At 47.3% G+C, this 25,478-nt stretch overlaps 1 protein-coding gene across 3 annotated transcripts in view; it reads left to right on the forward strand.

Annotated features, from left to right (window-relative positions):
* SDK1 (sidekick cell adhesion molecule 1) overlaps positions 1–25,478 on the forward strand; it is a 965,237-nt gene that overhangs the window by 665,369 nt on the left and 274,390 nt on the right. For all 3 annotated transcript variants that reach the window (XM_055346825.2, XM_055346826.2, XM_055346828.2), the window contains 4 exons: positions 990–1,157; positions 3,199–3,301; positions 6,085–6,261; positions 17,773–17,909. In XM_055346825.2, the coding sequence (XP_055202800.1) occupies positions 990–1,157; positions 3,199–3,301; positions 6,085–6,261; positions 17,773–17,909 (585 nt within the window). The remainder of the gene's footprint in view (positions 1–989; positions 1,158–3,198; positions 3,302–6,084; positions 6,262–17,772; positions 17,910–25,478) is intronic.

The raw sequence follows: 25,478 nt of genomic DNA on the forward strand, positions 1-25,478 counted from the left end.
TTGCAGTTCCCATAGCCCATTCCATGAGGGCCACTGAAGGAGCAGCACACAGAGTCCATCCTGAACAAGTCTATGCTGAGCCTTGTTGATTCACATGGATGAGCTCCTCATACTTGCTGGGCTGTATCGGGCTGACATGCCAAAAGCCTTATCTTTCTCTTCCTGCTGGAAAACCGCCGGGCAGCTTCTCGAGTCTCAGAGGTACAATCCCTGCGCTCAGACACAGCTCCTAAAGATCTGGGACACTACAGATCAGTAACAGGGCTGGACTCTTATTCTCTCTTGTTTTCCTGCCTAATTTTGAACACAATAGCTTTATATAAAAATGTTTCAAATACATGCAGATATAAAGAAAACTAAAAACCGATCACCCAAACATAGCAATCATGTTCATGGATCATAATTTGTTTAACCAAATCTCTCAATATTTAGCAAGTAGGATGTTCTTGGTTTTTGTTATTCTAAACAGTGCTAGCAGATACTGCTTCAGTTATTTCTTTTCATACAATTTTCACTGTATTCTGATTATTTCCTTAAGTTATTTCTTTGTTGTATTAGTCCACTCTCACACTGATATAAACACATACCTGAGACTGGGCAATTTACAAAGAAAAGAGGTTGAATTGACTCACAGTTCTGCATAGCTGGGGAGGCCTCAGAAAATCATGGTGGAAGGTGAAGAGGAAGCAGGCGCATCTCATGAGGCTGCAGGAGAGAGAAGGAGCAAAGGGGGAAGTGCCAAACAGTTTTAAACCACCAGGTCTCGTGAGAACTCCCTCACTATCAGGAGAACATCATGGGGGAACCACCCTCAGGATCCAGTCACCTCCCACCAGATTCCTCCCCCTACGTGGGGATTGCAATTCGAGACGAGACTTGGGTGGGGACACGGAGCCGAACCATATTACTTGCTTATGGCTCTAACCACTATCTTCATTTCCTTCAGGTGTTATGACTGTAACATGCCTCTTTTCTCCACTGTTCTTTAGAAAACCACATTCTGGCCAGTGGCTCTGTCCGGATTCCTAGGTTCATGCTTCTTGAATCGGGGGGTCTACAGATCGCGCCCGTCTTCATCCAGGATGCCGGCAACTACACCTGCTATGCGGCCAACACGGAGGGCTCCCTGAACGCATCGGCCACGCTCACTGTGTGGAGTAAGGAGCAGCCCTCGCACGTCGGCCTTCTATTAGCCACGGTTTAATCATCGTGTCATCATGTGCTTTGGGGATGTCAACATGCCCTTGGGCTTGCTAATTTAATCAAAAGAGAATGATTATTTTTACGACTAATTTATAGAAATCTGTTGAGAAATTAAATTTTCAGTGTCTAAAAGAATAACTAGAAAATGTATTCAGAGATTTAATAGGGGCATTGCAGGAGAGACAAAAGATTGACTTCGTAAAGTCAGTGGAGATATTACACAAAACTAGCTCAAATCACAAAATTGATATGTTGGTTAATTTTATAAGCATTTTATAAGAAAATTAAGAATTAAAATCCTAAAGAAGGAATATTTTGCTAAACAATTGTTAGGAACAACTAAAACACTTCTAATACACTAACTGTCAATGTTTCTTGTATATTAGGAGTGAACTGAAAGAAAATCTTCAGCTTTTGCTAAACAATTGTTAGGAACGACTAAGACACTTCTAATATACTAACTATCAATGTTTCTTGTATATTAGGAGCGAACTGAAAGAAAATCTTCAGCTTTTGCACTTTTTAAAATCAAGACACATTTTGGAAATGCAGAGTAGTTTTCTGGAGCTTAAGGATTGGACCAAATGGTCCCCCATTGCCACTTTTTAGCTTCAGTTGCCAATGTACTTTCTCCTCTCTGTCTCATCTCAATCTGTACTACTAAAAACTCATATTCAAAAAGCAAAAGAGTGCTCACTCAGATTTTTACAAATCTATCTACATGAGGAGAGAAAGTTTTAACTTGCTTGAGGGAGTAATTTGTTGAAACGTTATTCTTCCAGAAAAAGTAAATCATTGTGCTTTATTTCATATTTGTCTAGCATTTTCTATCATATGGTTGGCGTCCACTTTGATAAACGACTCTTTCTAATTTGTGAAATGATCACGCGTTCAAAGGAAATTAATCCAAGTTCCCACTATTCTGTCAAGTACTAAAAAGGAGCTTTTGTTCCATTTGGTGGATGACTCTGTCAACCACTTCGTTCATTCTGTATCCCTAAATAGTAACCATACATTTAACCCATTTATGCCTGAGGTTGCAGTTTTTTGAACTTTTGCAATCAGAACTTGGCGATGACCTTGAGCAGTAGGATATTAAAAAGCTTATGAAAAAGTGGTATCTGAATCTCTGTAGATCATTCACCAGAAAATTTTGCAGATCCGCTGAGATTCAACATTATAGCGACACTAGCCTGACTGAGATAACGCTTTGGTGGCTTTTACAGAACGTTTTCACACACTCTGCCCACTTTAATCTGTACAACTATTCGTGACGTAAGCATTCCCTTCCATAGCCAGGAAAACTAAGATGCAGAGATGTTTTTCTGGACTCACCATTAGCAGAGGTCAGGCTTGGCCTCGAACTTAGCCTTGTGTCTCCCAAGTTCTGGGCTCTGTTCCTGGAAGCAGAGCAGGTCCCCCTTAGAGGTATGGGTGCTACAGTGACCCATCGCACAGGCAAGCTGCGGGTCCCCACCCCGTACTGGCTTGGGAGAGGTGGGCAAGTCACTGCATCTCTGAGCGTCCATCTTCCTTCCTGAAAACTGAGAATAGTAATATTCAGCCCTCACAAGAGTGTCTTGAGGAATAAACACAACTCAAACAAAAACACTTGGCAGACTCACAAAGTACTATGCAGACGCTAGAAATGACTAGAATGATGGTCATCTAGGGAGAGAATCTAGGTTTTATTTTAGAGCCTAGAACCTCATCCACACCTGCATGGGGTGGTCCGCATTCAATTACTTCCATGGTGTTTGAGTTTAAAGGTGATTTAGGAGGGGTGGGTGGGTTGACAGACTGCTGCAGTGGTTGACTTATTTGCTTGTTTTTAACTCCCCTAGCATTTCTGAGAGCTATCCATTTACACTCATTCTGCCAAGATGAGAGAAAACTCAGAGGTTGTGATGTCAGATGACCAGGGCATTATCCCCATTGAGGGCAGAAACTCTCAAACTTGTCATTTAGTCTGACTCGTGACTTGTGTTTTTTCAGATCGGACGTCCATCGTCCACCCTCCTGAGGACCACGTGGTGATTAAGGGGACCACGGCCACGCTGCACTGTGGCGCCACGCATGACCCCCGGGTTTCACTCCGGTCAGCACAATCAGTTACAATGCTTTGGGGCTTGTTGATATTCTGTGAGTTTCTGAAGTGAAGTTGAGATGAGGAGGAAGAATTGGGGGAACTTTTGATTTCAGTGGCAGGTCCCTGATTACGGCATCTTCTGGTTGTGGGCGCCGTCATTAATCACACAAATCCCATTTTCCACTCCAGCCTTATGTATTATTGACAGTGAGCTATGTTCCACTTCATGACGTTAATGCTGGTTTTCATGATATTTCCTGCCAAGGTTAATACACTATCTGTAAAACGTACTTGTCAGAGGCTGATACTCAATGAGAGAAAAATCCAGGGGGATCGACTAGGATTCAGCATAGTTTACACGGGGGCTGTGCCACTCCTGGGAGAGTTCTTTACTCTCGGGATAGTTTTATCGTGAAATGGAGGGGGAGGGAGGCCTGTGCATGGGACAAAGTCAGCCACAGCCCCCAGTGCACTCATGGGAAGGTGCGTGCCAAGAGGGAGGCCAGATGTGAGGGTTCTCTTTTTATTTTTTTTGAGACAGAGCCTTGCTCTGTCGCCCGAGCTGGAGTACAGTGGCATTATCTCGGCTCACTGCAAGCTCCACCTCCCGGGTTCACACCATTCTCCTGCCTCAGCCTCCCGAGTACCTGGGACTACAGGCGCCCGCCACCACGCCCGGCTATTTTTTTGTATTTTTAGTAGAGACGGCGTTTCACCATGTTAACCAGGATGGTCTCGATCTCCTGACCTCATGATCCGCCTGTCTCGGCTTCCCAAAGTGCTGGGATTCCAGGCGTGAGCTGCCGTGCCCAGCGAAGGGTTCTCTAAAGGATTGCCAACATCCTGTCTTTGTTTAAATTCAGACCAGGAAAGTAACTGCAAAATATGAGACTCCAGGTGAAGTTGTGGTGGCAGACAGGTGGGCGTCAAAGGGGAGCTGTTCCCTGAAGAGCAGCCACCTTCAGGATAATTTTAAATTTTTGGAATCAGCCTTGAAAATAAAAAAAGAAATATCCAGTCATCAGAGTATTTCCACTCTGGCCTTAGCCCAGAAGGGGCACAATGCATGAGTCGAATGGGCAGACTACTCAAGATGCCCTGCTGCTTTCTGGGGCCTCTCACCCCGAGCAGAGGGGATGGCTGTGGGTGCACAGTCAGCAGCGGGAGGCGGAGACTGGGCTGTTCTCTCACGCTTCTTGAGCGGATGTTTGGCCAGTTGTACATTTCCATGTCTCCACCTGACTCCCTGGGGTTTCCCAGGGCTCAGAATCCAAATTTGGTTTAGGTACGAGGGTGCTAAATGCAAAACAAAACAAGCAAAACAAAAACCAGCAAGTGAAAGACGACCTAGAACATCCCTGGTGGCCATTCTGGAGACGGTCGTCAGGCCTGGGAAAGAGCTCCTTCCTGAATGATTTGGAGTATGACTTCAAGGAAGTCTGCTTTTCTGCTACTCTGACAGCTCAAAAAGAACCCCCTCGGATCCCGGTGGTTTCGTTGTAGCTTGTTATATGTGATTAAATTGGAGGTCCCTTCCTGAGATGGAACTGGGTTACTCGCTCTCGGGGTGCCCCTCGTCCCAGGGTTGCTCTGCCCTGAGGAGCGCCAGGCTGTAAGTGACCAGCCAGCCGGATGCGATGCCCTGGCGTGAGCAGTCTATCCATCTCCCTCTTGTGGAATCAGCCCTGTTCTATCTCAGGGTAATTGCTGAGAAGGTAGTTTGTAAATGTCTGTGCTTATGACTATGAAGGCTTTAAAGAACTGGGCACATTTGCAAAACCCGATCAAATTATTGTGGAAAAGGAAAACAGCACTTTCACTCCATGTAGCAAAGAGTGCTGCCCCTGCCCGTGGTCATCTGAAGACTGGGCAGGCTCTCAATTGATTCTGTATTTGAAAAGAAAAATGTGCTCAAATTGCTACAGATAGATTAAATGATAAAGAAATGCAGTTTTAAGGACCATCTGCCAGAATGGTCAAATTTTAAGAAAGTGTGTTTTTGAAGGGTGATTTTTTTTTTTTTCATGAGTTGGGCAATTCCACTCTGCAGATTTTTTTAAACAGTCATTGCCTCCTGTCCAGACAACACTCTTGTCCTCCAGGAGCATTTACCGGGGCAGGAATGTTGGGTGCAGTTTTCATAGGTGATAGGTACGCCCGTGGTTCTACAGACTTCTCATCTCTAAAACACAAGGTCAGACAGGCAGGGCCAGTCATTTTCATTGCCCTGTTTGTAACCTCAGCATCTGTTTTTGTATTATGACCAAGATATCTGGTTGCTTTTCTTTTTTTTATTATTTTTTGGTTTAATTCGTATGCCATAAAATTCACTCTTTTAGGCCAAGTGTGGTGACTCAGGCCTGTAATCCCAGCAGTTTGGGAGGCCGAGGCGGGCAGATCACTTGAGGCCAGGAGTTTGAGACTAGCCTGGGCCACATGGCAAAACCTCATCTCTATTAAAAATACAAAAAAATTAGCCAAGCATGGTGGCATACACTTGTGGTCCCAGCTACTCAGGAGGCTGAGGCACAAGAATTGCTTGAACCCAGGAGGTGGAGGCTGCAGTGAGCCAAGATCATGCCACTGCACTCCAGCCTGGGCCACAAAGCAAGACTCTGTCTCAAAAAAAAAAAAAAAACAAAAGAAAAATCACTCTTTTAAAGGGCACAGTTCAGTGGTTTTTAAAGTCCATTCACAAGATTGTTAGTTGCTTGCTTTTTAAGAGACAGGGAAGGACCAGTGATTCTGTCCCTGTGGGGTTTGTAACTCAAGACCCTTTGCTTGGCCCACAGCTACGTTTGGAAGAAGGACAACGTGGCCCTGACTCCATCGAGCACGTCTAGGATCGTGGTGGAGAAGGACGGGTCCCTTCTCATCAGCCAGACGTGGTCGGGTGACATCGGTGACTACAGCTGCGAGATTGTTTCTGAAGGAGGGAACGACTCCAGGATGGCCCGGCTGGAAGTGATGTGAGTACTGAGACGTTTGGTATTAGCCAGTCCCCAGTTATCTCCGTTACTGTGCCCCTGTTGGTGACTGCCACTTCACACGTGCCACGCCCGGCTTGTGTCCCAAGTCAGCGGTCAGAGGCCAGCGCATCATGCTACATAACTACATACATGGACAAGGTTTCTTTGTGGTTTCTTTAAACTTCGGAGTTGAGTAGTTTCGTTTTTGGTGTAGATGGTGTGATCATTGGTTTTTATTTCAGTTGATCCTTTTTGTCATATTTTTCTCGTGGACACCTTATCCTGATAGGCCCTGTTTACCACTCTGCGCTTAAGTAACAAGTTCATTTTTCCACATAATACCCTTGAGAGCCTCCAGTCCATGAGAGATGCTGGAGTGGGACTGCTGAGGCGAGGTCATTCCCGTGAAAGCCACCTAGACTTGGGGTTTCAGTGAGTCCCAGCTGCCTCTCCGTGGGTAAATAGAGACTTTCTGTTAAGTCTTGTGAAATCTTGAAAACAGAAAGCAACTGCCCATTACTTCCAATCTGGACCTTCCTTGGGGGGTCCAAAGAGCCCAGGCGGGAAACCGTCAATCTCCCCCGTCTCTCTCTCTCCCTCCACTCCCCTCTCTATTATGGAGCAGGAAACCGAAATACCTGCTGACACATTTTATTTTTCTGACATGTATTTATTTGCTTTTTAAAAGTTGTGCCCTCTCAATATTCCATGAGTGCATGAGTACAAAAATAAAACCTGAAAATAAAGAATCCCAACCGAGCACTCATCAAGGCAGTGGCCAGCTCCAGGGACACACCCAGCACATCCATCCCTGGCCATCGTTTGACATGCTGGGCCTTTCGACAAAGGCAATCTTGAGAGATTTTTCCTCACTGGACCCTGCCCCCTTTGATCCAGGAAAGATTCTGTATTCAAAATCATTCCCCACAAATAGAATTTGAACACTCCGAGTATAGGAGCCGTGACTGATTGATCCCTGAATCCCAAGACTCCAGCTGTGGGGATTAAAAATGAAAAGAATGCTTGCTAAGTGCTGAGCATGTGGCTTCTGTGTCTGCCACACGCATGTGGAAATGAGTGAACTCACAAACAGCTTTCCTGTAGTCCCTATTTGTGGATGTAAAAGGTTCATGATGTGTAGCAGTCAGTCCAGAAGGCCCTGTGGTGTCATCAGTACCTGAAAAAAATCCCATCCCAACTCCTGTTCTGTCTCCTTCCAGGATGACCCCTTGTTCTCTTTAGACAGCAGAGGTAATTCTGGTTAGTTAGGAAGCGGCAGGAGTCCCCATGGCTCTACAGAATCAGCTGGCGGCAGCGGGGCGGGGGTCCTGGTGCTGCAGCTGTGAAGCTGCCACACGGGGTCCTCCAGAGAATCACTGGGGGTCCCGGGGCTGAGGCTGCCACGCAGAGGGTCCTCCAGAGAATCACTGAGGGTCCCGGGGCTGAGGCTGCCGTGCAGAGGGCCCTCCAGAGAATCACTGGGGGTCCCAGGGCTGAGGCTGCCGCACAGAGGGTCCTCCAGAGAATCACTGGGGGTCCCGGGGCTGCGGCTGTGAGGCTGCCGCACAGAGGGTCCTCCAGAGAATCAGTGAGGGTCCCGGGGCTGAGGCTGCCACGCAGAGGGCCCTCCAGAGAATCACTGAGGGTCCCGGCTGGGGCTGAGGCTGCAAGGCTGCCACGCAGAGGGTCCTCCAGAGAATCACTGGGGGTCCCGGGGCTGCGGCTGCGAGGCTGCCACATAGAGGGTTCTCCAGCTTTGTACGCATGGGGCAGCCAGGTCTCCCCCAGCCCCTGCCTTCAGGCATTGGAGCCTTCAACCCTGGGCTGTTTCTGCCCTTCATGAGCCCCAGCCATCCACTGTCTCTGCTGCTGGGTGCTGTCATCCATGGGCTTCCCCGGAGGTCTCCTGATCATGCACCCCTTAGCATTCAACAACAGTAGCACTTCCTGCTGTTCAGTTACCAGGATGCTGCCTGCAGGTCTTCCCTGCGTGCAGCTGATCCTCCTGGTAGCACTGATCATGCTGCAGAGGACGACCATATCTTCATGGCTCCCTCTCCTCCTGGAACAGAAGCACCTTGGTGGCACTGTTTTGAATTTTGAGTGCCTGATGTAGTGTTTGTTGTATAACAGGTGTTCAATAAATATGTGTTGGTTGGTTGCTGCCTGCGTGCATGCATGAAGGAAAGAATGAATGTGTGTCTGCCTTGGCAGCCCATTGGCGGACCTCCTTCTTTTCCCTACTCATACCTTGATGCTCACGTGCCCTGGTTTCCCCACCATGGGTAAACAAGTAAGCTCAGGTCGTTCTACCAAACCCAGACAGTGAGTACCCAAAGCCCTCATCCAGCCCTGCTCCTGCCTCTTTCCTCCTTCCTTTCGGGTCTCAGACAGAGGATTTTTTTTTTTCATTTTGATAATATAGGAGGATATGGCCAGTGAGTTCCTAGGAGCTGTTGTACTATGCACATTTTTAAAGCTACCTTTGAGAACCTTAGATCATCCATCGTTGGTATCAAATAAATAAGTGTTAGCAGTTCATAAAGACTCTGTCAGCAGAAGCCAAATTGCATGCTTCCAATATAGCCCATTCTTTTTATTCTGCACAATTTTATGTTCCACTGATTTACATATCTTCCCTACTATTTGCTTATTTGATTTCCTCTAAGTAAAATACATTTTTCAGCAAATGTTGCTGTATGTATAAAATAATAGGCTTTCTGTAACGGTAAAACATCTCATCTCTAAATATAGAAATCTCTGCAAATTTGTGATTCAAACTAATTTAAGTACAAACTTGTTACAGAACTGATTTGGAAGACAGTTGTTCCTCGTGAATTGTTAGTGTCACGAAGGCTCCTCTATCCCAAACCTGGATGAATTGGGAAAGGTGTTCCTTCATGGGGTGTCTTTAGATCCAACAGGGCTTGACTCTACAACAACAATGGCAATAGAATGATAATAATAATAACCCGTGATTGCAGGGCATTCTGTCCTTCTTGGGTAACTTTCAAACTGAGCTCTGTAATGTTTCCATCATTTACTCAGATAACGAAAAAAAAAGCAAGAGAAAAATCTCATATTGCCAAAGGGAAGGGACTGAGAGGTACTTATGACTAAACAATGTCCTTCAGAGGAGCCTGAAAGCCTGTTTTCTCCTTGCCTCTCCACTTCAGTTAAAAGCTGCTTCGTGAAATATAGAAATTAGGAGCATCCGAAGTGAGCTTTTCAAAAATAGGCCAGCCGTTGGCCTCTTCTCACGTCTGTTTGCCCCGAGTTTTACACATAGCACTAAGCTTCACCTCATTAAGGGTGAGTGGAGGGGCGGCCCCTGCACCCACGTCACACCCACAGCAGTCTTGATGGGGCTGCTGGACAGCAGTGGGGCCAGTAGGAGCAAAGGGCTGCACAGGAGGCCCTGCTCACCTTTCACTACTTGTGTGACTTTGGACAAATCCCCCCACTTCTCAGCTTCTGCCTCTCACCTTGTAGACTGGGCATGGTATCATTCATCTCAAAGGATGGCTGTGAGGGCGGCACCCACCCGGGTTTGTAAGATCCTGGTGTGGAAGCCAGTTGGGGAGGGATGCTCTAAGTCCTAGCTCTTCGTGCTTTCTTACCATCTTATACTAGAATGCTGTTCCCCCCTTTCCTAACAGCACCCTGCCTCCTGGGGCTGGGAACTTTCTAGCCCTTTACCCTGCATTATTCTGACCACATTCTGTGACCTTCTGACACTAGACTCGAGATGTGTCTGTTTGCTGTTCAGCCCTCAATGCCTGGACCAGTGCCAGGTATACAGTAGGAACCTAATAAATGTCTGGGTAAGCCTCACTCCACCTACTGAGCTGAAATGAGATGGTGTCTTTTGCCCTACTGAGGAGGACCAATTTAGGAGGGCTCTGCCTTCATCCCGCCACTGAGAGAAGAGGCTTCTAAACTCCAGGTGGTTCCATGAGGCAGCCTGTAAATTAACAAGACAAGTCATCATTAAATGCTGGTCACCCCTTGTTTTAGTAGCGTCTTTGCTCTAGTTTTCTAGTGCCATGGGGACAGGAGCCAGTTTCCAGGATGACTTCATATTCCCCAAAGCATCTTCCTGTATTGAGCACACCAGAGGGACCAGGCTCCTAAGGCCTTATGGATTGATTAATTGTTAAATCATTTAAAGAACCAATTAGCATTTCATCTCTCCTCCTGAAATGAGAGTCTAATTCTCATGGGCCTGGAGTACAGAGAAAACCCAATTTACGGAGCTGACTTGGAGACCCTGAGGCATTGGGAGAGGTTTCTTTCTATAAAACCAGTTCTGACAGAGCCCTCATAAGGAGTGGAGAATTTAATACTGTTTCCCCCAGAGTTATCAAGCCCCATCATCTTCATCCTCAGAGTGAAGTCAAAGAAGATGGGTTTGACCAAGTCATCATTTGTGCATTAAAGGGCCAGTGCTTTTTATGTAGAAAAAAAGTACTTATCTGATCCTCTTCTGCCAGAGCAATTCCCCCTACAGCCACAATTTCACCAATTGCTTTCTTTCGAGTCTTTTTCAAAACTGTTTTTCTCACACACACCTTGCTTCATCTCTCTCCCGTACTGTTGGGTTTCCGTTACTGTTGTTGTTAATTTCTGATATTCCTGAGGTGTCCTGTGCCTGACGGTGGTTTTCCCCCTATTCTCTTTAAATTACAAAGTGACTCAGCACTGGGCTTCGCTTCCATTGTTCTCTGGGACCTCTTCCATTTATCAGCCTCTGTGCTTATCACTGTCTGTGAGTCACTCTACAGATCATTTATCTCCTTTCAAAGCTGGCAGAGTAATGCTTCGACGCAATCTATCCCCATTAGATAAGATTTTCTGAAATGGATTCAGAATATATTAAAGCCTCATTTATCTGTTATTGATGGGTTAGTCAAGGATCTCACAAAGCTTCATTTTCCAAATAACCAAAACTTACCATTTAAAGAAATAGTGGCTGGCCGCAGAGGCTCACGCCTGTAATCGCAGCACTTTGGGAGGCCAAGGCAGGTAGATCACGAGGTCAAGATTTCAAGACCAGCCTGGCCAAGATGGCGAAACCCTGTCTCTACTAAAAATACAAAAATTAGCCGGGCGTGGTGGTGGGCACCTGTAATCCCAGGTACTCAGGAGGCTGAGACGGAGAATTGCTCGAACTCAGGAGGCGGAGGTTGCAGTGAGCCGAATTGCACCACTGCACTCCAGCTTGGGCTACAGAGCGAGACTCCATCTCAAAAAAAAAAAAGAAAGAAAAAAAGAAATAGTTTATATTTCCAGAATAAGGCACGCCATCTTCTATTGCATGCCTCAGGTATTGCACGTTTGTTTTTGTTATTTACAAACTGGAGGTTTGCAGCAACCCTGTGTTAAGTAAGTCTATTGATGCAATTTTTCCAATGGCACCTGCTCACTTAGTGTCTCTGGTCACATTTTGGGAATTCTCACAATGTTTCAAACTTTGTCACTATGATTGTATCTGTGATGGCACTCCCTGATCACTGATCTTGAATGTTACTATTGTAATTGTTTTGGGACACCATGAGCCACGCCGATGTTAAGATGGCAAACTTAAGCTATAAATGCCTTGTGTGTTCTGACTGCTCCACCAACAGGCCATTCCCTCTCTCCCTCCCTCTCCTTGGGCCCCTGTATTCCTTGAGCCCCACAGTGTGAAATTTGGGCAGTTAATAACCCTGCAAAGGCCTCTGAGTGTCCACGTGAAAGAGAGGGTTGTACGTCTCTCACTAGAAAGCAGACTGGAAATGATGAAGCTTAGTAAGGAAGGCATATCGAAAGCCGAGACAAGACAAAAGCCAGGCCTCTTGCCCCAGTTAGCCAAGCTGTGAATGCAAAGGGAAAGTTATTGAAGGACATTTAAAGTGCTCCAGGGAACACACAAATGATAAGAAAGTGAAACAGTCTTATTGCTGATGTGGAGAAAGTTTGAGTGGTCTGGAGAGAAAAATCAAACCAGCCTCAACATTCCCTTAGGCCAAAGCCTAACCCAGAACAAGGCCATAGCTCTCTTCAGTTTTGTGAAGACAGAGAGGTGAGGAAGCTGCAGAAGAAAAATTGGAAGCTAGCAGGGGTTGGTTTGTGAGATTTAAGGAAAGATGCCGTCCCCATAACATAAAAGTACAAGACAAAGCAGCAGTTGCTGATGGAGAAACTTGGTAAGTTATTCAGAAGACCTAGCTAGGAACAGTGACGAGGGTGGCTACACTAACAAGAAATTTGCAGTGTAGACGAAACAGCCTTTTATGGGAAGAAGATACCATCTAGGACTTTCCTAGCTACGGAGGAGATGTCAATGTCTGGTTTCAAAGCTTCAAAGGGCAGGCTGACTCTCTTGTTAGGGGCTAATGGAGCTGGTGACTTTAAGTTGAAGCCAACACTCATTTACTGTGCTGAAAATCTTAGGGCTCTTAAGAATGATGCTAAATCTACTTTGCCTGTGCTCTGTAAATGGAACAGCAAAGCCTGGATGACAGCTCATCTGTTTACAGCATGTTTTACTGAATATTTCAAGCCTACTTTTGAGACCTGAAGCTCAGAAAAGAAAAATTCCTTTGAAAATATTACTGCTTATGGACAGTGCACCTTGTCATGCTAGAGCTTCGATGGGAATGTACAAGGAGATGAATGTGGGTTTCATGCCTGCTAGCACAACATCCGTTCTGCAGACTGTGGATGAAGGTGGACTTTTGACCATCAAGTCTCGTTATTTAAGGAATATATTTCATAAGACTATAGTTGCCATGGATGATAATTCCTCTGATGGATCTGGGCAAAGTAAATGGAAAACCTTCTGGAAAGGATTCACCATTCTAGATGCCATTAAGAATGTTTGTGGGCTGGGCGCGGTGGCTCACACCTGTAATCCCAGCACTTTGGGAGGCTGAGGTGGGCGGATCACAAGGTCAGGAGATCGAGACCATCCTGGCTAACATGGTGCAACCCCGTCTCCACTAAAAATACAAAAAATTAGCCGGGCTTGGTGGCGGGTGCCTGTAGTCCCAGCTACTCGGGAGGCTGAGTCAGGAGAAGGGCATGAACCCAGGAGGCGGAGCTTGCAGTGAGCTGAGATCGTGCCACTGCACTGCAGCGTGGGCGACAGAGCGAGACAACATCTCAAAAAAAAAAAGAATGTTTGTGATTCATGGGAGGAGATCACAATATCAATATTAACAGGAGTTGGGAAGAAGTTGATTCCAGCCCTCATGGATGAGGCTGGAGGGGTTCAAGGCATCCACGGAGGAAGTTGCTGCAGATGTGGTGGAAACAGCCAGAGAACTAGAATTAGAGGTGCATCCTGAAGATGTAGCTGAACTGCTGCAATCTCATGATCAAACTTGTCCAGATGAGGATTTGCTTCTTATAGATGAGCAAAGCAAGTGGTGTGGGACAGTATCTACTTTTGGCAAAGATACCGTGAACATTGTTGAAATGGCAACAAGGACTTAGAATATTGCATGAACTTAGCTGGTAAAGCTGTGGCAGGGTTTGAGAGGATTGACTCCAATTTTGAAAGAAGTTCTACTGTGGGTAAAATATTATCAAACAGCATCGCATGCTACAGAGAAGTCTTTCATGAGAGGAAGAGTCCATTGATGCGGCAGGCTCCACTGCTGTCTCATTTGAAGAAATTGCCACAGTCCCCCCAGCCTATAGCCCCACCACTCCGGTCAGTCCACAGCCATCAACATCCAAGCAGGACCCTCCACCAGCAAAAAGACTGTGACTCACTGAAGGCTCAGATGATCACCTTTTTTAGCATGAAGTATTTTTAAATTAAGGTGTGTACATGTTTTTTAGACATAATGCTATTGCACACTTAATAGACTGCAGTAGAGTATAAACAGAACTTTTATATGCACTGGGAAACCAAAACGTGTGTGACTTGCAAATTGCAATATTCACTTCATTGTGGTGGTCAGGAACTGAACGTGCAGTATCTCTGAGACATGCCTGTCTATCACAAGGTCCTTCACATTATGAAACAGGTGATATTGAACACAAGAGATATTATCAAGGGGATTTTCACAGAGGGGAGAGACTGAAACTGGGAAAAATCGATATTTCCTTCCAATGCTTGAGTCCTGTGGTTTACCGAAAAATCATACTTTGCCCTGGGCCATCACACTGAGTGTGACTTTGAGCCAATGGAGTGACTTCGGGGGACAGTCGCAGAGAAGGACGTGTGCATCTCTGCACATCACGGGCACTCAGGTCCTCGGGAACTGCCAGGCGGGTAGCTCTTGCCGCCTACACTAAACGCCTCAAGACTAGTTTGCTTTCTAAGTTTTTAAGTATTTGTTTTTAATCTTTTAAAAAATCTTTTTACATCCCTCGATCTCAGGCTCTTGGGACCATTTTTGCTGTTGGGTATGCCTGCTTCGGGTAGATCCTTCTCATCTGTTGCTTGTGGTCTGCTGGCAGGGGGAAAATCTGAAACCACTCTGACTAGAATCACATCCTAGCTGAGAGGGGGCAGAGGGACGGAGGGACATGTGTGAGCATATTCCAGGGACTGTGAGAGCTGACCCCTGGAGGACAGAAGCTGCCCCGTGAGTAGCCTGCATTTCAGTGAGTGTCTGCAAAGCACTGCAGCCTCAAGAGAAAGGCAGTCCACCCACCTGGAAGATGGGTTGTTTCTGTGTGCACTCTCACCTCTGGCTAAGAGAAGCATGATTTGAAATCAAGTGCAAGAGGCCGCGTTTTCACCTCTGTGGGAAAGACAGACTTTTAGAATTTAGAATTCGATCAAACATAACCCCCTTGAGGTCATCAGAGAAAGAGTACAGAGACACAGCAGCTTGTCAGGGGCCACAGGTCACCCATTTCTATTGTCTCCCAGGAGCCTGTCCACATCTTATAGCATATGGTCACCTGGCCCGAGAATGTCTGTTTTGCAAGATTTGTCCTGAGCTGGCTGTACACCCTCTCCTGCCCTGGCTTCTCTCCAGCTCCTACTGTGTGTGTCTGCAGAGCTGCCTGGCTCCTCGAGCCTCTAACCCACCTTTAGTTTCACGGCCTATCTCCCATCCTGACTATTACAGATGATCATCTGACATTGTGTCCAGTCTGTGAGAACGGCTTCCAATGAGCTGCCCTTGGGGTCCCAGAACCAATGTCAAAAAGACATCCCAGAAATTGTGAACATAAGCTCGTTGCTGGTCTCTCTGTGCAGGCCAGTGCATTTTCCCTCGACTCTGTCTGGCCTCTCTGCCACCCAGGGCAAATCCTGCATTCCTACCATTCTCACTGACCCCAAGCCTCCCAGAGTTGAATCACTGGCTGCATGGTTGAACCTAGTCCCCAGCCCCCTCCACTCCCCAGAGGTCAGAAGGCTGAGCTGTCACCACTGGCTCAAAGCCCCAACCCTCTAATCCCCATGACTGGCCTTCCTAGCATGGCCAGACCCATCCTGGAAGGATCTTGGGGCCCACCATGAGTCCCCCCAAGAAGCATAAGCTCAGCTGTGGTCTGAGAGGTGCACCATGGTGACGAAAACCGTCCCAGTCACTCAGGAAACTAAAACAGTCTGGAAGTTCCATCTCAGATCAGATACATTCTTCATGATAAACTATCTTATTTGGCTATATCTGTCAGATTTATTCATATTTTCTTTTCAGGTGGGACTTTTTCAACAACTTTGGTTTGGTTTCAGACCACACCGATTCAGACTGCAGCAGGGGGAATAGGAAATGGGGCTTGGGAGGAGTAGAATTGATAACTGGCATTTCCGCCTCTAATGGAGATTCGGTTATTGGAGAACTCAAAGAGAAATGACAGCTCCACCCAGGTGCAGTGGCTCATGCTTATAATCCCAGCACTTCGAGAGGCTGAGGTGGGGGAGGATCGCCCAAGGCCAGGAGTTTGAGACCAGCCTGGACAGTATAGTGAGGCCCTGTCTATACAAAAAATAAATAAAAGAAACGAACTATTCCTTTTCTGATTCAAAACTTAATTCACAATTAAAGAGAAAACAAGATGACATCCTGGGCTTGCATTTATTCTTTATCGCACTAATGTACAATGTAGTTGCAGTCTACATTAGAAATATTAGTATGCTTATAAATGGTGCATATGGGTTAGAGCTGTTTCTTGGGGAACTGAAAGCTCAAAACAGCTTAATAAATTTCAAAATGTAATGAGTACATTTTTAAAATTAAAAATATCAAGTATAATTATGGCTTTGTGTTCTGACCTGTGTGGGTCAGCAGTACCTGATGTCTGAGAGACCAAAAGCTGGTTAGCAGTGACCCGGGTCACACTCAGCATCCCCTCTCCCTGGCACTGCCTGGCAGCGTTTATGGAGGGGCAGCCATCCAGGACAGCCCCGGAACAGGGTCCTACTCCAGATTCAGGAGACGTGAAGGTTCAGTACAGGGCCCGGGCAGCTCATGGTTTTAAGGTTGTAGACTCAGCCTTGGTAGAAACCATGTAGTAGGGTTTTGCAGCTTTGTCACCGGTTAAGTCCCAGTAAAACCTTTTTTTTTTTTTTTAACTAGTAACTTATTTAAAGAATTTATTCGCTTTAATTGCATTTCCATTTCATAGCCTTGCTGATGTGTTCTTTACCATTTCCATGGGATTTTAGTGAGTGTTTTCACCACACTTCCTTTTAAGTGCTTCCTCCAAATCCCCGTAACTCCAGCAGAAGACATAATGACAATGTAACCTCATGCTGTCAATAAATGCGGCAAATGTGTGGTCTAAGAATACATGCAGGCATTTTCGCTCATAACTCCAAATGGCTAGTGTTGGAAACATTCCCGTTAAATGTATCGGGCCTTTTCCTGTGTATGTGGCATTTCCATGACCTGCTTCTAGTTGTAAAAAACAAATTGTTGACCACGTTTTCTCAATTAAATAATGTATGTGTAGGCCAGGCACGGTGGCTCACGCCTGTAATCCCAGCACTTTGGGAGGCCGGGGCGGGTGAATCACGAGGTCAGGAGTTCAAGACCAACCTGGCCAAGATGGTGTGAAACCCCGTCTCTACTAAAAATACAAAAATTAGCCGGGCGTGGTGGCAGGCGCCTGTAATCCCACCTACTAGGGAGACTGAGGCGGAGAATTGCTTGAACCCAGGAGGCGGAGGTTGCAGTGAGCCGAGATTGCATCACAGCACTCCAGGCTGGGTGACAGAGCGAGACTTGGTCTTATAAAAAATAGAAAATAATAATGTATGTATAAACGTCTGCGTCCCCTCCCCCTATTTATGTGACAGCGTCAGTACTTGTTTTGGTAGCTAGCATAAGGGTTCAATGAAATTATGACCAGAAAACAAAGTAACACTGTGAATAATGAAGCTGGGTTTTGTGTGTCCTTTTCTGGGGGGAAGAGAGTTAATATTTGTGTTTGGGCATATTTTATGTTATTCATTTCCCAAACATGACACAGCAGGACGGTCTGCTGTAAGAGCTCAGGCTCACCATGAATTCTGACGTGTGTTTTCTTCTTTTTCCTTTTCATCCCATTCAATTCAAGTGAACTGCCTCATTCACCTCAGAACCTCCTGGCCAGCCCTAATTCTTCCCACAGCCACGCCGTGGTGCTCTCTTGGGTCCGGCCCTTTGACGGAAACAGTCCTATTCTTTATTACATCGTGGAGCTGTCTGAAAACAGTGAGTAGCAAAATGAAACTGTCACCATGGACGGTAATCAGATTTTTGTGTGTGCTCTTAATGTCCTTAACCTTTACTTCTGGTTCAGACCCGAAACAACTAGTAAAATGCTGTAATGCTTTACAGGGTTTCAAACACAGCCTGCCCTTTAGGAAAGAGAAAAAACCATGCAGGACCTGAGAGAGGGAAGGGAAGAAGTCCTTAGTTAGAGGGACTCTTGGGGGAGAGTGGATTTGGGGCCCCATGGGAGGGCTGTGCACACAGGGCTGTCCCGCACAGTGTCACTCCCAGGGCGAGCTGGAAATGGGTTAACAATGCCTGCCACCTGGGTGACTTGAGAGTTCACTGTCGCCACCACTGCTTATGTCTGTGGGAGGTTTTCTCCGGTGTAGACATGGTGTCAAGTGTTCAGCACCCTCTTCCTGACTCACCTTCCAGGACCCCTCTGCCCATTTATCACCATCCTTGGAACTCTTCTACATGAAACATGCTCCCTCCCTGGGCCACTCACAGCCTTGGCTCTCCTCCAGCTGCCAAGCTCTCCTTCCCTTCTCTTCCCAGCTGGCTGGGTGACGTGTACCCCGCCGTGTGCACCCACACACGCCTCTCTGCTCTCCCTGGAATCTCTTCCTGGGAAATCGCATGCACTCCTGTGATTTTAAGCGGCATATTTTCCTTGATGACTCAAACATTTGTATCCTTCACCCAGGCTTCCAGGATCACTTATGGGGCCCAGCAACTTGACATCTGTATCGGGTTGTCTCATGGCCTCTCCAGCTTAACTTCTTCCCACTGCATCCATCTTTTTAATTTTTTTTTTTTTTTACCTCACTCCTGCAGCCACCCAAATCTCTGCTCCCAGCACCCCACATTTCTATATTCCTCTGCCAGAACCCTAGGAATGGTCCCCAATTCCTTCCCCTGGACCCCAGCCCCCACCTCCACACCCCCTGCATCAGCAGTCCTATCAGTCTGTTAACTAGGATTCTGATCCCTTTCCTCTCTGCCTCGGACCACTGGTACCTCTCGCCAGGACCACTGCAGCAGCCTTCCAGCCAGCTTGTTTCCTCATCCAAACCATTCACCAGCCAGCAGCAACACTGATCTTCCTAAGATATACCCAGACCAGGCCACTCCCCTGTCCACGTCCTGCAGGGGTTCCTGCTGCGTGCAATATAGAAGCCAAATGCCTCGCTCACTGTGCAGCCTCAGGTCACCCTGGGCTACTGTGCTCTTTCTCCATACCGTTCAGCCACACGGGACACATGAAACTCAACGCGGATTTTATGTTGACTCCCTGAATGGGCCAAATATCTCATCTCAGGGCCTGTTCCTTCCCCTGGAAACCCATAGAGCTAGATTGTCACCCTTCATGATAGATAATCCATTACCTCCACAAAGAAGCTCTCCAGCACGCCAGCCCGATTTCACCTTTTGTTTTTTGTTTGTTTATTTTGAGATGGAGTCTTGCTCTGTCGCCCAGGCTGGAGTGCAGTGGCATGATCTCGGCTCACTACAACCTCTGCCTCCCGGGTTCAAGTGATTCTTCTGCCTCAGCCTCCCAAGTAGCTGGGACTACAGGCACCCGCCACCACGCCCAGTTAATTTTTGTATTTTTAGTAGAGATGGAGTTTCACCATATTGGCCAGGCTGGTCTCAAACTGCTGGCCTTGTGATCTGCCCACCTTGGCCTCCCAAAGTGCTGGGATTACAGGCCTGAGCCACCGTGCCCGGCCTCCAGTTTAACCTTTTAATACGTAAGCTGGCGGCCTCCCTCTGTTATCCTATCTGTATTAGTCCGTTTTCACACTGCCAATAAAGACACACCCAAGACTGGGTAATTTACAGAGGAAAGAGGTTTAATGGAGAACTCACAGTTCCACGTGGCTAGGAAAGCCGCACAATCATGGTGGAAGGTGAAAGTCACGTCTCACATGGCGGCAGACAAGAGAAGAGAGCTTGTGCAGGAAAACTCCCCTTGTACTAACCCTCAGACCTCGTGAGACTTGCTGTCAGGGGAACAGCACAGGAGAGACCTGCCCCCATGATCCAGTTACCTCCCACCGGGTCCCTCCCACAACTCATGGGAGTTCAAGATGAGATTTGGGTGGGGACACAGGTGACCCACATCACCCATCATTTGTTCCAAATGAGGGTCTCCTTCCCTGAGCCTCCCCCAGGCAGAGCCAGATGCAGGTATTGTGGCTGTTACCACGATCCACTTTATTCGTGCTGTGGTTGTCTCTGGATGATACTGGTGTTCTAAACGGGTCCCTGTTTTCAGGACATCTAGGAATGGTGCACTCTCGGGTACCCTCCCCTGAAACCCAGCTCCCCGTGGGTCCCTGGTGCTGCTCACTTCTCTGGGCAGATTCAGCCTGAGTTCTGTCGTGGCTCTTCCCAGCTGATGTCAGCCTGTACACGCCCCCTGCAATTATTGACATAACTCACTTTATTTCTCCTAATTACCTTTTCTACACCCTTGCCCTCCCCTGGGGGTTCCCTTCTGGTAATACTGCATGCTCACACCACAGCCACACCGTTTGATTCCCATTTCATAGCTACGGGAATGGATGTGCAGAGGCTGTAAGTCACTGTCACCTGCCCAGGGTCACACGGCGATGGGAGGGGAAGATGGGATCCCTGTGCTGTCTGACTCCAGAGCCGGTGCTCATCACGAGTGTCAGGCATCCACAGAGGAGTCTTCGGAAGCAGAGTGTGCTGTCCTGCACTACAGTGGGGCTTCAGGGAGAGGCCACACTTGGGCGTTGGTCTGTGTGGACGTGGAGGAAACCACTCTGTGAATCTGAAGTACCATTATTTGAGTTCTGCACCACGCAAACCAGTTCACCGAGGGAAGGCCCAGAGGCAGTATGTTATTCCAGGTCTTGGGGTTCTAAGGTTACACCCTCCAGTCCTGGGCACCACCTCGGAGTGAGGCCAGAGTCCAGGCCCTTCTCCCCCTTGCAGGGGCATCTCTGAGGCTGGAGTCCAGGCCCTTCTTCCCCTGCGGGGGGCCTCTGCAACTCCCACTCGGGCCTCTTTCCTCCCAGAGATGGGGCAGGATAGAAACCAGCCTGTGTGCAGACGGCCATCTTAGCTTCCATTCAACAGCTCTGACTGAATGGGGAAGGCCAGGGTGTTACTGATTCAGATAATTTCTGAGAGTACAGAAGAGTTTCCTGAGGATGGCGTGGCCATGCTGCCTTTACGTAAAACAGGACTTGACAGTGATCTGGACAGAGAGAACGGGACAGGGGAGAGCTCGTGTCATCTGAATTCTGGTTCGCATCCACCCTAAGGACAGCCCCCATCAGGCGCTGTCGCCTCGGGCTTCAGGACTGTGTCTCCTTTGTCTTCGTGCTCCTCATTCCCTGCACTTAGTACGTACTCAGCAAATGAGGTGAAATTCATCTCTCCAGTGGAGTCCTCTTGTGATGGACTGAAAATTACAGTCATGGACCATCTTCCAAAACAGAGGCGTTCTACCTTCCCCCGTTTCCATGAAAGAAGGCATGGCTTTGAGATGCCTGGCCAGTGCTCTTCTCAGCTGATGGCATGACTGGCTCCTGCAGCCAGTCAGATTGCCTCCATGAGAAGCAGGTTTCGTGTGTAACTATCCAGCCAGCCGCCTACCTGTTACAGCGGTGAATCCGGGCTGGGCATCTGCTCTGCACTCTGCTGAGTGCTGAATGCAGAGCTGACGTGATCAGTCTCCACTGCGAACAGCAAGGAGATGGTCACAGGCATCAATGCAGCCTCCACGTCGCATGTTCCTGGTGAGGTACGTACGTAGTAATGTGACTGTATAGAAGGCAAGTCAGAGAAAGTCTTCAAAGAAGATGTGACATGAGACCTGGGCCAGACGGGCGACGAGGGACAGCATCAGCAAGGGCCCCTCAGTGCCGGGCCCCCAGGCTCGGTGGGAAACAGCTGCCCGTGAGATGGGGCTGGGGCGTTGCTGGTGGCGTGTATTGGTGTTACCTGGGAAAGTTCTTTCTCCTTCTTGGTAACTTGGATCAAATATCACTTCTGCAAGTCCCATTACGCCCAGGCAGAAATGGCTTTTCCCTCCTCAAGGCTCCCATGCTGTTCTACATGCTTCCCTTTGAGCACGTGCGACATAATTCCTGGCTTGTGTCCGTCTCCTGTCAAGACTGGGAACCCCTTCAGGGCAGGCGGGGTCCGTGTGTTGGTCCTCTGTGCTGTGACACCAGCAGACTGCCTGGCACACACAGGATGGCTCTGTAGGTGTCCAGCTGCTTTATTTCACTCAGAAGGGGACAGAGAACATCAGTCACCCCTATTAGCCTCTGGCTCTCCTGAAGCTGGCCGACGTTCCCAGCTCTCTTTCCTTCAGAGCCTGGAGTGTGGGTATTGTGGCATGCGGAATCTAGAGTGGGTACCATGGTTGCCTCCTGCCTGTTCTGATTTCCACTGTGTGAGGGAAGCCCGTGACCTTGGCTGAAGCAGCCTGTGCTACCAGGCTGCTACCAGCTGGTTGGTCCGTGTCTTCCTGCTGTGGCAAATAGGAAGAGTACCACCATCATCTGGGCCAGTGGTCTGGTTTTTATTTTTATTAGCAACAAATGCCCTTAAGAAGCAGCTGAACATGCTGGCTAATTAGAGCCAGAAAGAACAGCTTAGCAGCAAGTGCACTAAAATGGAAATTGCACTTGGCCTGCACTCAGCGTGTGCAAGTGGTCAGCACTAAATAGCGCCATCTACTAGGTCTATCCCTCCGGCTGCTTGGGAGACACTCCACAGCCAGCGCCTCCTGGCAGGCTGACTGGGATGCCATTCTCCTGGAAGCCAGGGATCCTGCAGGGGCCAAACCCACATGGTTTAGTGGCCGAGGCAGGCACTTGATAGCCTCTGCCCTGACGACATTCCTGCCACTGCAGAAGGGCCTCTTCCGAGCTCTATGGAGCAGAGCCTGGGGCTTGAACTGAGCCTGCACCCATGTACGGCACTCAAGGTGCATCTCTGGATGGGAGATACATGTGGCCCTCTGCAGGCATGCCAGGGTTTGCCTCTCTGAGAAGTTTGATGGTTCTCCTGTCCCAGGTGCCTGTTTAGTAAGCCTGGGACTCAGAGAGGGGCAGTAGTGTCCTAGGCCTGGGTCAAGGCACCCACCTGGTGGATTGAGGAGGGCAGAGGGTCAGGCCAGGTGGCGGATGAGGGAAGTCTGGGGGATCCCTGCATTGAGAGAGTGCAGGGATTCTTGATGGCTTGACAGTGGGGACCCTGTGACCAGGCTGAGAATTCTGTTGAATAATGAAAGCATTTGGCCCACTCTCTAAAATGCTTATCGATTATGATCAAAAATGATCTTTCTTTGAGATTATTATGATCCTGTGGAGGGAGACTGTCAGGTAAGAATTGTGAAAGACTTTGCAGTGTGCCATAAAAAGGATTACTGGGTGTCTCATCTAGCGCCCTTCAGGGTTATCTGATTCGATAGGGACCCACGCTTTCCATCGTCTTTGGGCTACTTACCTCTGTAAATTGTAGAAATCTTATAGTAGTGCACTTTGAGTAATGCAAATTTCTTTTCCAAAGAAATGCAAATAAATGCAAATTTTATCCTGTAGAATATAAATATGGCTATTGCTCTGCAGATACTGACCAGTTTTGCATCTATTTATAAATTCATTTTTGCACTATCAATATGTTGTGGGCTGTTCGCTTTCTCTTTTGATACAGTTGAAACATCTTACTGGTTCCCTCATAAATTAATGACAACTAAAATCGTTGATACATGTTGATTCTATCGTTGCATTAGAGCCGTTATTTTACCTTCTTAAAAATTTATTCTTTCACATGAGTGAGTCGGCATTGCACAGTGTTAGAAATGCAGATTTTCGTTTAATGCAACAGTTGCCACCAGTTTCCACGGCAACCTTGATATTTGGGAGAGGCCATCCTAGTTCTCAAACGGAGCCTCTGCGTGTTTTCCTTGGGCTGGACAAAGGCGTCCATGGCTGAAACAGAAGAATGGTGGCCTACCAGTTATCAAGAAAATTTAAGTCTTTTTCTTACGATTTTTTTTCAACCTTCACACCTGCTGTTGTATGTCTTGTGGTAAATGCTTGCAGGTAACAAACATACTTATATTAAACATTCAGAATCCTTCATTCTACTCAGTCCTACGGTTAGTTTTTTAATAGGATGAGTGTTCATAATTGTGATTCCCTATTATACCTTGTAATATTTAAATTTAATTAAAATGTAAAATAGATTTGTACTTTTTATTATTCTAGTTAGCATGCTGATTAATAAAAATTTAGAAATCCCTTAAAGCACAAAGAATAAAAACGATCACTGCAGTCCCACATATGTTGAAAGCCAGCCCTACACCCAAGCCCTTGGTCCCTCCTCCAGCCCTTCCTCCAGGACTTGGCTCCCTCTTTATTTCCTCTCTGTGTTCTGTCTTCAAAGCTCTCCCTCTCTCCTGGCTTCTTCTGCCTCAAAGGACTGAGCTCTGCTAATTACCTGCACCTCCTCATTTCTCACGTGTTCTATCTACTCTTCTCTCCTGAGGCCATATTGTTGTTGTTCTAAAGGACAGAGCCAGTGAGCTCCACTGAGTCCACATCCCCTCAGCTTCTCTGCAAGCAATGCTCTTGATCACTCTCCCCACACAGACCTCCTTGTTCCCAGGACTTGGCTTAAGTCTTTCTGTTCATTCTTCTTTCTTATTCTCTCCTCTCTGTCCATTTTCTCTGACTCATTGAAGACTCTATTTCCCCTCCTGCCCCTAAAATGTTGGCATTCCCTGCTTTGTCTCACTCATACACTGGTCTTCTTATCACACATGCTTTTCTAGGGATCTCATGTTAGTCCATGGTTCACCTTTGACCCACACGCCATAAGTCCCTCATGTGTATTTCTAACCTAGACCTCTCTGCTAAGCCTCAGATTCTTGTAACCAAATGTCTTCCACACATCTACACCTCCATGTCCCAGGGCTTATCAGACTCCAACTCTAAAATAGAACTTATCATATGACCCCAAAGTTGTTCCTCTTCCAAGTTAGAGATAATGTCCAGGCTGGGCGCATTGGCTCACTTCACACCTGTGTTCTCAGTACTTTGGGAGGCCGAGTCAGGAGGATCACTTGAGGCCAGGAGTTTGAGACCAGCCTGGGCAACATAGCAAGACCCCATATCTACAAAAAATTAAAAAATTAGCCAGGTGTGGTGGCTCATGCCTATAATCCCAGCTACTCCGGAGGCTAAGGTGGGAGGATCACTTGAACCCAGGAGTTCAAGGCTGCAGTGAGCCGCGATCGCACCAAGGCACTCCAGCCTGGGAGACAGAATGAGACTTCATCTCAAAAAAAAAAAAAAAGAGAGAGAAAAACATAATGTAATTCTTGACTCCTTCACCATTAATTCTCTCCAACAAATCAATCAATAAATTTTATGGGGTTTACCTCATGCATTTTTATCAAATCCACTGCCCTGCCCTTCTTTGTTCCTGCCACCACTGACCCTAACTGGCTGTTGCCCATCACTGTGATCCACGGATCTGGGATCCTCAAATCCATCCTCCCTTGAGCCACCA

The sequence above is a fragment of the Gorilla gorilla genome, chromosome 6 (genome assembly GCF_029281585.2).
Source record: "Gorilla gorilla gorilla isolate KB3781 chromosome 6, NHGRI_mGorGor1-v2.1_pri, whole genome shotgun sequence".
Lineage (NCBI taxonomy): Eukaryota > Metazoa > Chordata > Mammalia > Primates > Hominidae > Gorilla > Gorilla gorilla.